This window comes from Scyliorhinus torazame, chromosome 30 (assembly GCF_047496885.1).
Source record: "Scyliorhinus torazame isolate Kashiwa2021f chromosome 30, sScyTor2.1, whole genome shotgun sequence".
Classification (NCBI taxonomy): domain Eukaryota; kingdom Metazoa; phylum Chordata; class Chondrichthyes; order Carcharhiniformes; family Scyliorhinidae; genus Scyliorhinus; species Scyliorhinus torazame.
Genome location: NC_092736.1, coordinates 5,254,765 through 5,271,861, shown reverse-complemented (window position 1 = coordinate 5,271,861; position 17,097 = coordinate 5,254,765). Strand labels below are relative to the sequence as shown.

Here is a 17,097-nt window from a genome sequence, read left to right as displayed (position 1 = left end):
CCTTCAATCCCATTAATTTCCCCAAAGCCATTTCACTACTAATTTCCTTCAGCTCCTCACTAAACCTTGTTACTCAGAACTTCCAGTACATTATTCATGTCTTCCTTTGTGAAGGCAGAAGCAAAGTACGAATTTAGTACCTCAGCCATTTCATTGTTCCCAGTTATAAATTCCCCATCTCTGACGTTTATTAATCTTTTTCTCTTTACATACCTATAGAAACTTTTACAATCAGTTTTAATGTTCCCTGCCAGCTTACTTTCCAATTGTATTTTCCCCTTCTTAATCAATCCCTTGGTTCGACTTTGCTGAATTTTAAACTGTTCCCATCCTCAGGTCTATTACTTTTTCTTGCTAATTTGTATACCTCTTCTTTGAATCTAATACTATCTCTAGTATTTGGCCACAGTTCCATTTCTACTCTTGCGCCAAATAGGAATAAACAACTTTTGGAGTTCAGCTATTCGTTCCTTGAATGCTGCCATTGCCTGTCCACTGTCCTTCCTTTCAGTAAGGTTCCCCAGTCCATCATAGCCAACCCAGGGGCTGGTTTAGCACAGGGCTAAAGAGCTGGCTTTTAAAGCAGACCAAGGCAGGCCAGCAGCACGGTTCAATTCCCGAACAGGCGCCGGAATGTGGCGACTAGGGGCTTTTCACAGTAACTTCATTTGAAGCCTACTTGTGACAATAAGCGATTTTCATTTTCATTTCATGTCTCATACCATCATAGTTACCTTTATTAATATTCAGGACTCTGGTCTCAGAATCAACTACCTCATTATCCACCTTGATAAAGAATTCTATCGTATTATGGCCACCAAGCCTCAAGGTTCTCTCACGACTAGATTGCCAACTAATTATTTCTCATTGCACAATACCCAGTTCAAGATGGCCTGTTCCCTTGTTGGTTCCTCAATGTATTGGTGCAGAAAACACTCCAGAAATTCCTCCGTACACACTCCAGAAATTCCTCCTCTATTGTACTCACCAATCTCTATGCAGATTAAAGTCACCCATAATCACAGATGTTCCTTTATCACCCACAATGTTCCTTTATCACATGCATCTCTCATTTCCTGTCTAATGCTATTTCCAACATTACCACTGCAGTTTGGGGGTCAGTATACCGCCCCATGAATGTTTTTTGCCCCTTGATGTTTCTTAACTCGACCCATACAGATTCCACATCATTCGTGCTAATGTCTTTCCTCAATATTGTATCAATATCTTCTTTCATCAACAATGCAACACCACCACCTTTTCCTTTCTGTCTGTCCTTCCTAAAAGCTGAATAGTCCTCAATGTTTAGTTCCCATCCTTGGTCACCTTGGAGCCATGTCTCCGTCATCCCAATATATCTGCGCAACTAATTAATTCATTTTTTAAAGAATTCTCCATGCTTTCAAGTACAAAACCTTAAACACTAGACCTTTTAACTTTCCTTGTCCCGTCATTCCTATTTTTTACAATGTCATTATCTGATACATGCCCTTGATTTATCTGCCCATCAGTTTCTTTATTCTCCTTGCTGTTTTCTTTCTCTTGTTCTTGATTCCCCCGACTCGGAATCTTTATCATAGAATTTACAGTGCAGGAGGAGGCAATTCAGCCCATCGAGTCTGCACTGGCTCTTGGAAAGAGCACCCTACCCAAGGTCAACACCTCCATCCTATCCCCATAACCCCACCCAACACTAAGGGCAAGTTTGGTCACTAAGGGCAATTTATCATGGCCAATCCACCTAACCTGCACATCTTTGGACTGTGGGAGGAAACCGGAGCACCCGGAGGAAACCCACGCAGACACGGGGAGGATGTGCAGACTCCACACAGACTGTGACCCAAGCCGGAATCGAACCTGGGACCCTGGAGCTGTGAAGCAATTGTGCTATCCACAATGCTACCGTGCTGCCCGTAGGTTTACATAGGTTCCTATCCATAAAGCGGCATCTCCAACAGTGCAGCATTCCCTCGATACTGCACTGGAGTGTCAGCACCTTCCTCTCTTGCCATGTGAACACAGGCACATTTGCGTTGTGCATTTAATTAATAAGAGCAAGAAATGTTCAAAATTCACCAGAGGGAACCTTTGAAAAAAGCTTACATATTGATGTGTAGCCTTTAAGGGATGAGATCGAGTTAAATGGATAATTGGAGGACTGGATCAATTCAAAGATTAAGTTTCACATATTTCCACAAGTAGGAGAAACTAGAAACCGAGGGTACAACCTCAGACTGAAGGGACGATCCTTTAAAACAGCGATGGGGAGGAATTTCTTCAGCCAAAGGGTGGTGCCTCTGTGGAACTCATTGACACAGAAGGTTGAGGAGGCCAAATCACTGAATGCCTTTAAGACGGTTCTTTTTTAAAAATAAATTTAAAGTGCCCAATTCTTTTATCTCTAATCAAGGGGCAATTTAGCGTGGCCAATCCACCTACCCTGCACATCTTTGGGTTGTGGTAGTGAGACCCACGCAGAGACGGGGAGAATGTGCAAACTCCACACGGACGGTGACCCGGGGCTGGGATCGAACCTGGGTCCTCGGCGCCGTGAGGCAGCAAGGCTAACCACTGCTCCGCCGTGCCGCCCTGAGATAGATAGGTTCTTGATTAATAAGGGGATCAGGGATTATGGGAGAAGGCAGGAGAATGGGGATGAGAAACACACCAGCCATGATCGAATGGCGGCAGCAGACTTGATGGGCCGAATGGCCTAATTCTGCTCCTATGTCTTATGGTTTTGTGTTACAGATCTGATGTTAAAAAGGGAAAACACAAACATATTTTTTAAAAAGCTTCAAGAAATCTTAGCATTTATCAGAATATTCTAAGTTGCTAGAATTCAGGAAGGGAAAGAGGGCAGTATGAACCGATAGACACAGAGAAAAAGTCACATGCAAAGGAAATCGTAGAGGAAAAGAAAGAGGGGTGTATTAAATGACGACGTACTAAAACCTAGCTGGCGATAGCTGGCGGATCAGCCAAATTCAGTCAAACCCCCAGGTCTTCACTCTTAACCTCATTACAGCATGCACATCTGACAAGTGCAATGTTCAGGTTTTGATAGGAAAGTGAATCTTTTTGTGAATAGATTAATGGAGGTTTCGATTTATGGGTCTTATCCACACTGAGGCCATTACTGTCACAGCAGAGGAATCCTCATCCGCTGGGAGGCTATGTTTCTTGTGTTGCGATCACACCACCCAGTTGACACCCTATCCTTTGTAAAAGACATGCATATTCGTACATTCTCATGAGGTGCATGTGCGGTGGTGGGGGATTATGCTATTCTGAAATCAACTGGCTTTGCTTAAACAACACATCTCATCAAAACCTTTGTGCAATCATGTCACACCACACACTAAACGTTGAGCTTAAATTGTTGTTAATAGTAGTTAATGCAAGCTTAAGTCTTAACAAGCACAGGGTTTCCTTGGCAGAGTGTGTGGTTAATAAGAGTGAGTAATCAGCAGCATTCGGGATATTCAAGGAAGACGACAGCATTCAGTCAAATAAAACAGAAACCAGCATTTCTTAAACTAAAGTGTGCATTCACAATAAAAACAAACTGTACAAATATTATATTGCATATGTAAGGCATGGCCCGTGCTCAAAGTGAACTGGCAGATGTACAAATGGGCAGACATCTAGTTTCAGCTTTTCTCATCTTATTTCTCGTCCCAGAAGCAGCTCAACTTGCGACACCGCGAATCCCTGAGAAGAATCACTTTGCCAGTTCCCACGAGTTTGCTACAGGGCTTGGCTACACAATGCAGTATGGGTGCCCAAAGGTTAAGACTGAGAGCAAGAGACATGTGCAAAGTTCACATTGCATGAGTTTAAGTTTCTACCCACTTTCCTCCCCCTTTCGAGCAGAGGCTGGGATATGGTTCCACCAGATGACCACCCACCCACCTGCAGATCACACTCAAGTGACTGAATCCACGGAATGCAGCAGGTGGTTTGACAGTACTGGGAGGAACTTGAAGTTTACCCAATCTGTTTCTCACCCATTACTCGTATATGTGCACTTCCTGGCATTCAATGGATCGAGGAGGAGCCCTTAGCCTCCTCCTGAGATCAGGACACTAGGTACAAATCCTGGAACTGCCTCCTAGCAGCACTGGGGGTGTACCTACACCAGGCAGACTGCAGCGGTTCAAGAAAGTAGCCCACCACCACCTTCTCAAGGGCAATCAGAGATGGGCAATAAATACTGGCCTTGCCAGTGAGACAATGAAAGAATTTTTAAAAAGAGGCTAGTTGCAGCACCCCAGGTAAAAGCAACTAAGTCAGTACAGAGTAGGAATGAAACCCAGATAGCGGCTATTCCGCATTTCCTCCCACAGTTCAAAAATGTGCAGGTGAGGTGGACTGGCCTTTATAAATTGATTCTCAATGTCCAACTGGGCTGGGAGAGTGGTCCTGGGGAAGGTGCTCTTTTAGAGGGTCAGGGCAGGCACAATGGGCCGAATGGTCTCCTTCTGTACTGTAGGGATTCTATGAAACATTATGCATTGGAGCATTTAAACGAGCTGACCACAGAGCAGCTCCCAGCCAACAAACAGGTCAATTATTCTTCAAAACATTTTATTTTTTAGGACAAAATGATAAATGGCAAGTTTAAATCCATTAACTTTCTTTTCATAGATATCATAGAATTTACAGTGCAGAAGGAGGCCATTTATGGAACAAATCCATCAATTTACAGAAGATGGTGGCTGCAAGGAATTAAAGGAAGTCAGGTTTGCATTTATGTAACCTCATAATCGCATCTCAGAACAACTTACAGCACTTCACCCAGAATTAATTTTCTTAGACAGGTAATGGTTGCTATAATACAGGAAACGCATCCCGACCCTACAGTCGGCAGCAGGATGATGTAGAGAGAGGATTGTCAGCCAGGACTCTGACAGAAATCTCTACTCTTCTAATACTGGCAGCTAGTTTAGCATTTCTGTACATTGGCACCTGTGACAATGATACATGCTCTCAGTCCTACTCACAAGTGGCAGCCTGGATTGGGTACTCCAATCCTGGAGCGGGTGAATCTTCTGACTCAGAGGCAAGAACTGAAACAAGCTAACACGCCCAAATTTAAAACTCCACTGTCAACCTGCCCGTGAACCTAATTACCAGAATTTCTCAAGGGGGTTAGTGGAAGATGAGGGTCATTCAAGGTTATCGGGAATTAAGGTTGAGGAAAACCGAAGGAATCGAAGGAGAGGGTGAGGTGTCCCAATTGTATTTTTCCCGCCATGAACTGATCCAGACACCTTGCTCCTATTGGAGAGGGCATGCATTGGGGACACAAGTCAGAAACGAGGAAGCCAGGAATGTGAAGAGTGGTCAACTAAACCTATTTTACCCAAAGGGCAATCGAGTTGCAGAATAAATGTTTAGAACCAGGCTTTTCACGTGGGCTTAGGTAGGAATTCAATGTGTTCCATGAAGGGGCTGTTTAGCACAGGGCTAAGTCGCTGGCTTTGAAAGCAGACCGAGGCAGGCCAGCAGCACGGTTCAATTCCCGTACCAGCCTCCCCGAACAGGCGCCGGAATGTGGCGACTAGGGGCTTTTCACAGTAACTTCATTTGAAGCCTGCTTGTGACAATAAGCGATTTTCATTTTCATTTCAAGATGAAGAGACTGAACGGTACAATAGGAAGCTACAGCAATGTTACTCAGCCCAATACACTTTTCCAGTTTTAAATATCGTTACTGCCCTGGAATTCTATAATCTCCAATAGCTGAACATTACTGGAGCGACTCAATCCAAGACGTCCCGAACGCTGCTCACAACTGGAGGAAGAACCTTGGAGGTCGGCACAGGTGTGCAATGTTGCTATGCTTTGGCAAGGTCCAGTGCCACATTGGGCCGTACCTTCCGCAACTGCGTTCCTGCAGAGCCGGACTGCCTTTGACACAGGTTTTCACACTCCAAATTCATTGTTGAATGCACACAGGAAATGTTCGGGGCTGAGCTGAAATCAGCAGTCCTGAAGTTTCGCTGTCGAATTAGTCAGTGCAACTCCACCCTCAGTATGTGGAAAACTTTCATGAGTTTGAACATATTCCGATTTTGTACTATTCCTCTCATGTTAGAGGTGGTTTAATAGTTACACTGTACAGCTGATCAGTCTACAGGGGTAAAATGGTGTAAATTGGATATGGAGTATGCAGCAGGCTTTTTACTTCTTTAATCTTAAAGCTGACCCGCTCTCACTGTGTCTTATATGGAGGATGGCCAATTTGGTGAGGTGTCAGAGTAAGCTTGCAGAACTCGTCCCCGGCAAGAGAAAAATGAAGCTGCTGGGTAGAAATAAATAATCCCCAAATTAGCACTTGGCCTGAATCAGCAGCACACTGGCATGGTGGCACAGTGGTTAGCACTGCTACCTCACAGCGCCCGGGACCCGGGTTCAATTCCGGCCTTGGGTCACAGTCTGTGTGGGGTTTTCACTTTCTCCCTGTGTCTGCGTGGGTTTCCTCCGGGTGCTCCGGTTTCCTCCTACAAGTCCAAACATGTGCAGGTTAGGTGGATTGGCCATGCTAAATTGCTCCTTGGTGTCCAGTGATGTGCAGGTTAGGTGGGATTGCAGGGGTAGGGTGGGAGCCTGGTTTAGGGTGTTCTTTCAGAGGGCCTGTGCAGACTTGATGGGCCGAATGGCCTCCTTCTGTGCTGTAGGGATTCTATGTATTGGTTTGGGAGACCTTCACAGAATAAACACTGTAGTAAATGAACATTCCTCATCAACCACCAAGCAATGATACCGCAGAGGAGATGGCCATTATGCTAATACCAGCTCTTTGAAGGGGCTATCCAATTCATCCACTGCTTGGTTGTTTCTCCTTAGCCCTGCAACAAGTTTTTCTCAATTTCCCATTGAAGAGTTATTAATGAATGTTTCCATCACTTTACAAGGCAGCACATTCCAGATCACAATTCACTGCACAGAAAAACTCCCACCTCCTCTAGTTGTATGTCCCAGTTAATTTAAATCTGTCCTCTGGTTACCAGCTGTCCTGCCAGAGCAAACAGTTTGTCCTGATCTGCTCTATCAAAATCTCATGATATGGAACGTCCCTGTTAAACCCCTCCTTAACTTTCTCACACTGATAGGTTGATTCCAGCAGCGTCTTCAAATCCAGCTTGTTCCTGCGCCAACCATGGCGGCTAACCTTTCAGAATAAAGGGCCATTCACCAGCGCAAACTCAGCACAGTAATAATTTTGTACAAGATTGAAGAACTTGAGAGAATTTCTGATATAAAATGTACCACAACAAACAGAATCATAAATCGACTTACCGTCTCCAACTTGTATCTGGTGGCGGGGAGAGATAAACCGACCCGTATGGGGAACTTCCAAGGTGCCAAACGTTAAGGAGAAGGTGAGTGAGTTTCAACAACATCAAGAATTTCATTCAGTATTACAGGTAGAATATAGTAACGTGGAGAGGTGGGCAGCCCAATGACGGCGACATTAAACCTTCAACTCTGGCACCCTGGTTTAACTCCAGGCTAGACTGATGAGTTGAAAGTCTCTTCTACTTATTACTGGCTTAAAAGGTTGTGAAAGGAGTTTGGTAATCACAACAGCAGAATTTATATTTAGGGAAACACTTTCACACAAAACTTGCACAATGCTTGACCAGAGGACAACTGCATCGATATACGAAGCAGAAACACATCCCCAATCAGACACCAACACAAAGAAAGCAATGCCAGGTCTGGTGGAGGTTGCGGAGGTAGAATGCCACAATATTTGAGCAGGGCCAGAAATTTACAAAAGAACAGACAGGTGTTGAGATATGACAAAGAGCTTCACAGAGGACTCGGTGAAGGAAACTCAAGAATCCAGGTCTCAGCCCAGCTCTCCGTGAACAAGGGTCCGGAGCATTAAACTTCCTACAATTCAGCGCTCAAACTCGGAGAGCCGGGATTGTCTGCTGCGGAAACAGGCATTCCGAATGAACCAAAGCACATCGTTGGAGCAGTTTTGCCGTGCGCCTGAACTCGGGGGTGCCAGAAATCAAAGACGGTTCCCATTGCCCTGTGTCAACAGCTGATTGAACTCAAAAAATGCGTGTGGAAATTATCCACTTTAATAGGCAGGGTAGACCCCAGAGAAATTACAGTCAGAAACACACATTCTACAAACAGGAAGTTGGAGACTCCACAGATGTGCTGTTATGTTATTTGGACATGAAGGGAAGAGTTATATCTTGCAGGCTGACCCACAACTCCATCTGCTACAGATCTTTGTAGACACTGGAATGGTTTATGGAAAAATCCATGACCTGAGCTACCCCAACCTACTCATTGAAGGAACATGTGTACAGGCTCCATCTCCCAAGGGATGCAGCATCTCAGTCTGTTTTTTGAGCATCAGTTCTATTTAAACCCGATTGCCCCAACAGGTCCATCCTTCCAATGCAGAAGAAGAAAAAATTGAAGATCAAAAGTTAAGTACCGGAGGGGCGGCACGGTGGTTAGCACTGCTGCCTCACGGCGCTGAGGACCCGGGTTCGCTCCCAGCCCTGGGTCACTGTGTGTGGAGTTTGCACATTCTCCCTGTGTCTGCGTGGGTTTCGCCCCCACAACCCAAAGATGTGCAGGGTAGGTGGATTGGCCACGGTAAATTGCCCCTTAATTGGAATTTAAAATTTTTTTTTTTTTTTTTTTAAAGTTAAGCAATTAAAGTCAGAGGAAAGATTGTTCTGTTTTCATTGAGGCAGCCAACAATTGCAACTATTTCTGGACAGTTCAGCTTTTGGGTGCATGGGAAGTGAAGGGAAGGTGGGCACCCAGAAACTTGATGCACAAGCCAATTATTTTCACACATCAACATGTACGAAATGCCCACCCCAGTCTCCAACTGGTGTATGAAGCCTCTTACAGGAAATACAGAGAGCTCACGCTCCTAACTAGCCCATACCTGGAGCTCCGACACTAGTAAGAATTTATATTGGTTTGAAGCTGGCTATTTCAGGTTAAAAATCTGGGTTTCTAGGGCAGCAGGGTGGCACAGTGGGTTAGCACTGCGGCCTCACGGCGCCGAGGTCCCAGGTTCGATCCCGGCTCTGGGTCACTGTCCGTGTGGAGTTTGCACATTCTCCCTGTTCTGCATGGGTTTCGCCCCCACAAACCAAAAGATGTGCAAGCTAGGTGGATTGGCCGTGCCAAATTGCCCCTTAATGGGAAAAAAATTGAATTGGGTACTCCAAATTTTTTTTTTAACACGGGGGAAAAAAAATAAAATGAGATTCAGTTCCAAAAAGTGCCCATGAGCTATGTGAACAAATCTAGGTCATCTCTTAGCTTCAGGTTTGTTTCGGGAACACAATATAAAAATGGATTTGCTCTCAATGTACCTGCAATTTTTGAGTCAAGTTCCCTCTAACTTATATTTGCACCTCTTTCTTAAAAATGAAACCTTGAAAATTGGTACTGAACGTACACACACAGTACACATGTACATACACAGGGTCAGACAAACTTTCACCCAGGCAGGTGTCTGCACAGCCTCAATCTCCCAGATACACAAACTTCCAGGAGACATCACTACTTGGTGACTGTGTGGAAAATCTTCCAGTGTCCCCCACTCTAGACACATCCCGATTTTCCTTCCTTATTCTTTCATGGGACGCCTGCATTTGTTGCCCATCCCTAGCTGCCCTTGAGAAGGCGGTGGTGAGCTGCCTTCTTGAACCGCTACAGTCCCCAAGGTGTAGATACAACCACCGTGCTGTTAGAGAGGGTGTCAAGAATTTTGACCCAGCAACAGTGAAGGAACGGCGATATATTTCCAAGTCAGGATGGTGAGTGAATTGGAGGGGAATTTCAAGGTGGTGGTGTTCCCAGGTATCTGCTGCCTTTTAGATGGTCATGGATGTGGGTTCGGAAGGAGCTGTCGAAGGAACCTTTGAGCCCCCGAGGTGTATGTACACCCACAGTGGTGTTACAGAGTGTCCAGGATTTTGATCCAACGACAGTGAAGGAATGGCAAATTATTTCCATGCCAGGATGGTGTGCTTCTTGGGAGAGGAACTGAAGCAATTGTATTTGAGACCACGGATGAAAGCAGTGGCCTTCCTTCCCAGTCTATCAGAAGCATTTGACTGCTCAGATATTGTGTACCGGACTTGTGAAGGTTCAACCTTTGTGTAAAAATGTTGGACAAACGTTTTGTTTTGTTCCCTGAAAACAAAGCCATGATGTGAGTCATGCTGAACTGCGTCACTGGAGTGAATTGAAATTCTGCTCTTGGGAGTATTCTTCCTCTGAAGGTGACAACTGAGGGATACAAGTGACAAAAGATCCCTCGGAGCTCAGATTTTAAAAAATATATTCTTTGCAATAATTTTCTTTTGCTAGGTGAAACGAAGTAGGCACGATGGAATGTTTAATTTGCCAGTTTATGTCGATTTACTGTCTTGGTGGTGCTGTGTTCCATCCCAGTCTCAGGCAACTGTAACTGGACTTGGATTTGATGAATTAATGTCACAGAAAACAAAACAGGAAATGTGGATTAATCATTATTCCCCAAGAGGCTTAGAAAAGGAGGAAGAAAGAGAATCACATAGTTTCAGAATCTGCAAAGTAGAATCTTTCATCTGGAAAATGTCAGTGAGTAAAACACTGCACACATGGCTTGACTAGCAAGATCGAGAAGGCCCAGCTGTTAAAACAATCCTACAACTACCCAAAGACACACCACTTTCAGGAACTGTGCTCCAGTGAGAGTCAGCACCTTCAGGAATTGTCCCCCAGTGAGAGTCAGCACCTTCAGGAATTGTCCCCCAGTGAGTCAGCACCTTCAGGAACTGTCCCCCAGTGAGAGTCAGCACCTTCAGGAACTGTCCCCCAGTGAGATTCAGCACCTTCGGGAACTGTCCCCCAGTGAGTTTGAGTACCTTCAGGAACTGTCTCCAAGGAGAGTCAGCACCTTCAGGAACTGTCCCCCAGTGAGAGTCAGCATCTTCAGAAACTGTCCCCCAGTGAGAGTCAGCACCTTCAGGAACTGTCTCTCAGTGAGAGTCAGCACCTTCAGGAACTTTCTCCCAGTGAGAGTCAGCACCTTCAGGAACAGTGTCCCAGTGAGAGTCAGCACCTTCAAGAACTGTCCCCCAGTGAGAGTCAGCACCTTCAGAAACTGTGTCCCAGTGAGAGTCAGCATCTTCAGAAACTGTGTCCCACTGAGAGTCGGCACCTTCAGGAACTGTCCCCCAGTGAGAGTCAGCACCTTCAGGAACTGTCCCCCAGTGAGAGTCAGCACCTTCAGGAACTGTCCCCCAGTGAGAGTCGGCACCTTCAGGAACTGTCCCCCAGTGAGAGTCAGCACCTTCAGGAACTGTCCCCCAGTGAGAGTCAGCACCTTCAGGAACTGTCTCCAGAGAGAGTCAGCACCTTCAGGAACTGTCTCCCAGTGAGTCAGCACCTTCAGGGACTGTCTCCCAGTGAGAGTCAGCACCTTCAGGGACTGTCTCCCAGTGAGATTCAGCACCTTCAGGAACTGTCTCCAGGGAGAGTCAGCACTTTCAGGGACTGTCTCCCAGTGAGAGTCAGCACCTTCAGGAATTGTCCCCCAGTGAGAGTCAGCACCTTCAGAAACTGTCCCCCAGCGAGAGTCAGCATCTTCAGAAACTGTCCCCCAGTGAGAGTCAGCACCTTCAGGAACTGTCTCTCAGTGAGAGTCAGCACCTTCAGGAACTTTCTCCCAGTGAGAGTCAGCACCTTCAGGAACAGTGTCCCAGTGAGAGTCAGCACCTTCAAGAACTGTCCCCCAGTGAGAGTCAGCACCTTCAGAAACTGTGTCCCAGTGAGAGTCAGCATCTTCAGAAACTGTGTCCCACTGAGAGTCGGCACCTTCAGGAACTGTCCCCCAGTGAGAGTCAGCACCTTCAGGAACTGTCCCCCAGTGAGAGTCATCACGTTTAGGAACTGTCCTCCAGTGAGAGTCAGCACCTTCAGGAACTGTCCCCCAGTGAGAGTCAGCACCGTCAGGAACTGTGTCCCAGTGAGAGTCAGCACCTTCAGGAACTGTCTCCCAGTGAGAGTCAACACCTTCAGGAACTGTCTCCCAGTGAGAGTCAGCACCTTCAGGAACTGTCTCCCAGTGAGAGTCAGCACCTTCAGGAACTGTCTCCCAGTGAGAGTCAGCACCTTCAGAAACTGTGTCCCAGTGAGAGTCAGCACCTTCAAGAACTGTCCCCCAGTGAGAGTCAGCACCTTTAGGAACTGTCTCCCTGTGAGATTCAGCACCTTCAGGAACTGTGTCCCAGTGAGAGTCAGCACCTTCAGAAACTGTGTCCCAGTGAGAGTCAGCACCTTCAGAAACTGTGTCCCAGTGAGAGTCAGCACCTTCAGGAACTGTCTCCCAGGGAGAGTCAGCACCTTCAGGAACTGTCCCCCAGTGAGAGTCGGCACCTTCAGGAACTGTCCCCCAGTGAGAGTCAGCACCTTCAGGAACTGTCCCCCAGTGAGAGTCAGCACCTTCAGGAACTGTCTCCAGAGAGAGTCAGCACCTTCAGGAACTGTCTCCCAGTGAGTCAGCACCTTTACGGACTGTCTCCCAGTGAGAGTCAGCACCTTCAGGGACTGTCTCCCAGTGAGATTCAGCACCTTCAGGAACTGTCTCCAGGGAGAGTCAGCACTTTCAGGGACTGTCTCCCAGTGAGAGTCAGCACCTTCAGGAATTGTCCCCCAGTGAGAGTCAGCACCTTCAGAAACTGTCCCCCAGCGAGAGTCAGCATCTTCAGAAACTGTCCCCCAGTGAGAGTCAGCACCTTCAGGAACTGTCTCTCAGTGAGAGTCAGCACCTTCAGGAACTTTCTCCCAGTGAGAGTCAGCACCTTCAGGAACTGTGTCCCAGTGAGAGTCAGCACCTTCAGGATCTGTCCCCCAGTGAGAGTCAGCACCTTCAGAAACTGTGTCTCAGTGAGAGTCAGCATCTTCAGAAACTGTGTCCCACTGAGAGTCGGCACCTTCAGGAACTGTCCCCCAGTGAGAGTCAGCACCTTCAGGAACTGTCCCCCAGTGAGAGTCATCACGTTTAGGAACTGTCCTCCAGTGAGAGTCAGCACCTTCAGGAACTGTCCCCCAGTGAGAGTCAGCACCGTCAGGAACTGTGTCCCAGTGAGAGTCAGCACCTTCAGGAACTGTCTCCCAGTGAGAGTCAACACCTTCAGGAACTGTCTCCCAGTGAGAGTCAGCACCTTCAGGAACTGTCTCCCAGTGAGAGTCAGCACCTTCAGGAACTGTCTCCCAGTGAGAGTCAGCACCTTCAGAAACTGTGTCCCAGTGAGAGTCAGCACCTTCAAGAACTGTCCCCCAGAGGGAGTCAGCACCTTCAGGAACTGTCTCCCTGTGAGAGTCAGCACCTTCAGGAACTGTGTCCCAGTGAGAGTCAGCACCTTCAGAAACTGTGTCCCAGTGAGAGTCAGCACCTTCAGGAACTGTCTCCCTGTGAGAGTCAGCACCTTCAGGAACTGTCTCCCAGTGAGAGTCAACACCTTCAGGAACTGTCTCCCAGTGAGAGTCAGCACCTTCAGGAACTGTCTCCCAGTGAGAGTCAGCACCTTCAGGAACTGTCTCCCAGTGAGAGTCAGCACCTTCAGAAACTGTGTCCCAGTGAGAGTCAGCACCTTCAAGAACTGTCCCCCAGTGAGAGTCAGCACCTTCAGGAACTGTCTCCCTGTGAGATTCAGCACCTTCAGGAACTGTGTCCCAGTGAGAGTCAGCACCTTCAGAAACTGTGTCCCAGTGAGAGTCAGCACCTTCAGGAACTGTCCCCCAGTGAGAGTCAGCACCTTCAGGAACTGTCTCCCAGGGAGAGTCAGCACCTTCAGGAACTGTGTCCCAGTGAGAGTCAGCACCTTTAGGAACTGTGTCCCAGTGAGAGTCAGCACCTTCAGGAACTGTGTCCCAGTGAGAGTCAGCACCTTCAGGAACAGTGTCCCAGTGAGAGTCAGCACCTTCAGAAACTGTGTCCCAGTGAGAGTCAGCACCTTCGGGAACTGTGTCCCAGTGAGAGTCAGCGCCTTCAGGAACTGTGTCCCAGTGAGAGTCAGCACCTTCAGGAACTGTGTTCCAGTGTGAGTCAGCACCTTCAGGAACTGTGTCCCAGTGAGAGTCAGCACCTTCAGGAACTGTGTCCCAGTGAGAGTCAGCACCTTTAGGAACTGTGTCCCAGTGAGAGTCAGCACCTTCAGGAACTGTGTCCCAGTGAGAGTCAGCACCTTCAGGAACTGTGTCCCAGTGAGAGTCAGCACCTTCAGAAACTGTGTCCCAGTGAGAGTCAGCACCTTCAGGAACTGTGTCCCAGTGAGAGTCAGCACCTTCAGGAACTGTGTCCCAGTGAGAGTCAGCACCTTCAGGAACTGTGTTCCAGTGAGAGTCAGCACCTTCAGGAACTGTGTCCCAGTGAGAGTCAGCACCTTCAGGAACTGTGTCCCAGTGAGAGTCAGCACCTTCAGGAACTGTTCCAGTGAGAGTCAGCACCTTCAGGAACTGTGTCCCAGTGAGAGTCAGCACCTTCAGGAACTGTCCCAGTGAGAGTCAGCACCTTCAGGAACTGTCCCCCAGTGAGAGTCAGCACCTTCAGGAACTGTGTCCCAGTGTGGGTATCAATGGTGCAAGACTTTTCAATTTGCACTGCGTTCTCAGAAATATGGTTTGCTAGAAAATAGGTTTTCAACAGAAGCATAAACAGTGAAATATTGCCTTCCAGGAAATACAGCATCAAAACCTATATTGGGTGTTTTGGTGTCTGTTAATGAGTGGCTTTATAATTAATCACCAACTAGATTAAAGAACTTGATTCATTTCTTCTTTATTCCTCCACAGACAGAACCCACATTCAGGAGCAGCCTTTTAATGAGGTGGGTCTATTTCAACACAACACGTGCAAAACCACTGTGTCAACTTTATTGCAACTGCTTCTTTAGGTTTTAAACACTGCCTCAGAAAAGCAGGTTCAAATTTTAATGTCTCCTTTTCGGCTGGGATGAACATATGGGATGTCCAGGCCAGAGTGAAGTGTCTCCGAGATACCTTCAGTACTGCAGGTGTCAAGAATGTTATCCCAAAGTATTAGCTGGCTTCTAAAATGACGGATATAAACAATTCCCCTGGTCCCCACCACCTTTCGTAGCACAGGCTACAAGGTGTCAATACTGGTGCCTTCAGAGAAAAAGATATTGAGTTGAAATTATACTTGACTAGAACACAGTTTTAAAATCAATTGTCAAAAAAGCTGCACCAATATTTGAAAATTGAGTGATCTCAGCATCTTGCAACATTATAAACACCAGACTCACTCGCTATCAGCCAAGAAATGTAATCCCCAGTGTAGCAATCCAGGTATGGGAGGATCCCAGGTTGATTTCAGGCTGTGACGACGTGTCAGATTTCCCTCAATCAAAGGGCCTGCCCTTTATCTCGAAAATGGTTCTTGCCTCCAATCTCTGATAATCCGGCAACTCATTTGCAAGAAAACAGGATCGAGCTTGACCACAGCGTCTTCCCGTGGTTGTACGTCTTGGGGAGAAAAGGGCTACACAGTGAAATCTCTGGAGTGGAACTTGAATCAGGGGCTTGTCCCTCAGAGCCTTTACGCGCCGAACCAAGGCTGGGAACTAGTAGTTAACTGCAACGCACAATACATTTGATTGGGAGGATTGGACATCCCAAAGGACGGCGACAAGAGGAGTGTCGGACCCTGGCTGAAAGGAATGATTCTGAGAGTTTGTCTGTCACGGTGACAGAATATGTCAAGTCTCGGGGTCAGGTCTTCCTAGTTTTGCACAAATCCCCAGATGTTGGGGAGGAAGACTTTTCTGACTGGGCTTTTTCACATCACGAATCTCAGTGCCCCTGGACCGCAGAGCCCAGCTTTAGTCTTGTGTATAGTTACAGTTTTGCACTGCAGTCTCAAACAAGGGGATATCTTGCAAGGTCGTTTCAGACGGGAGTTAAGAGTCGGCCACATTGCTGCGGGTCTGAGTCACAAGCAAAAGAGAATTAGTGAACCGTAGCCACCATTCCTGATGCTGGCTTTTTAATTTTAGATTCCTTTAATTAACTGAATTTAAATTCCCCACGTATCCTGGTGGGAGCAGAATATATGTATCCAGGGCATTAGCCCGGGCTTCCTGATCACTCAGCCAATTACATAACCACTATGATACTACAGCCATTATGTGACAATATGAAGAGTAAGTTTCATATCTGTCCCATGCTGTACCTGGCCTTGGCATGTGGCACCTACAAGAGGAACATCCTCCATTTCCCCAGCACTGATATCCCTCAACCTTAACAAGCCTGCACCAAATAATCTCCTTTCAGGCTGCACATTTTGAATATAAAACAACATATTTTAAGACAGGGAGTGGAGACTAAATTCTAAAAATTGCAGGAAGCTTGTATTAACACATGGCGAGCTTATCAGATGGAGCCCAGCGCTGACAGAAAGGAAGGCAGGAACAGTGTGTGTGTGTGGGTCAAAGATCTGACTAAATGATAAATCACACAGATCTGTGAAACCGACAACTCCGCTGAATGAGATATTATCTTGGGTGGTTTTTAGTTTGTGAAACTGCAGTGAACGAGAACATCCTGTCATTTTCCTCATTACATTGAAGAGAGTCAATATGCAGGAACTCCCAGTGATGAGGGACTCCCATTCTTACAGTCAGTATACACAAGGGCCTCATTGAAATAGAGGTTCCGCAGACTTCAGTCGTCCTGCTCCGTCCTCCAGTATCTCACTCGAGACAGCATTTCTCTGCAAGTCGTGCTTCAGGTGTACTTTCAGGCACACTTCCCTGGGTAAATCACTTTGATCTTCATTGGGATGTGTCATTGTATAGGATGGACAGCACGGAAACAGACCTTTCAGTCCAACTAATGTTGGTATTTGTACTCCATTCGAAACTCCACCCACCCTTTCTCCCTCAACTTGATCAGCAAAATCCTCCATTCCCTTTTCCTCATACACTCATCTGGATTCCTTTCCGATACATCTATGCCATTTGCATCAACTGTTCCTCACAGGAGCAAGTTCCACATCATCAATACTCTTTGGGTAAATAAGTT

At 46.8% G+C, this 17,097-nt stretch overlaps 1 protein-coding gene across 1 annotated transcript in view; it reads right to left on the bottom strand.

Moving 5' to 3' along the window:
* The window catches only part of LOC140404321 (CREB-regulated transcription coactivator 3-like), a 114,087-nt gene that overhangs the window by 29,344 nt on the left and 67,646 nt on the right, over positions 1 to 17,097 (bottom strand). The window contains 1 exon segment of the mRNA XM_072492700.1: positions 7,309 to 7,371. Coding sequence (XP_072348801.1) covers positions 7,309 to 7,371 — 63 coding nt within the window.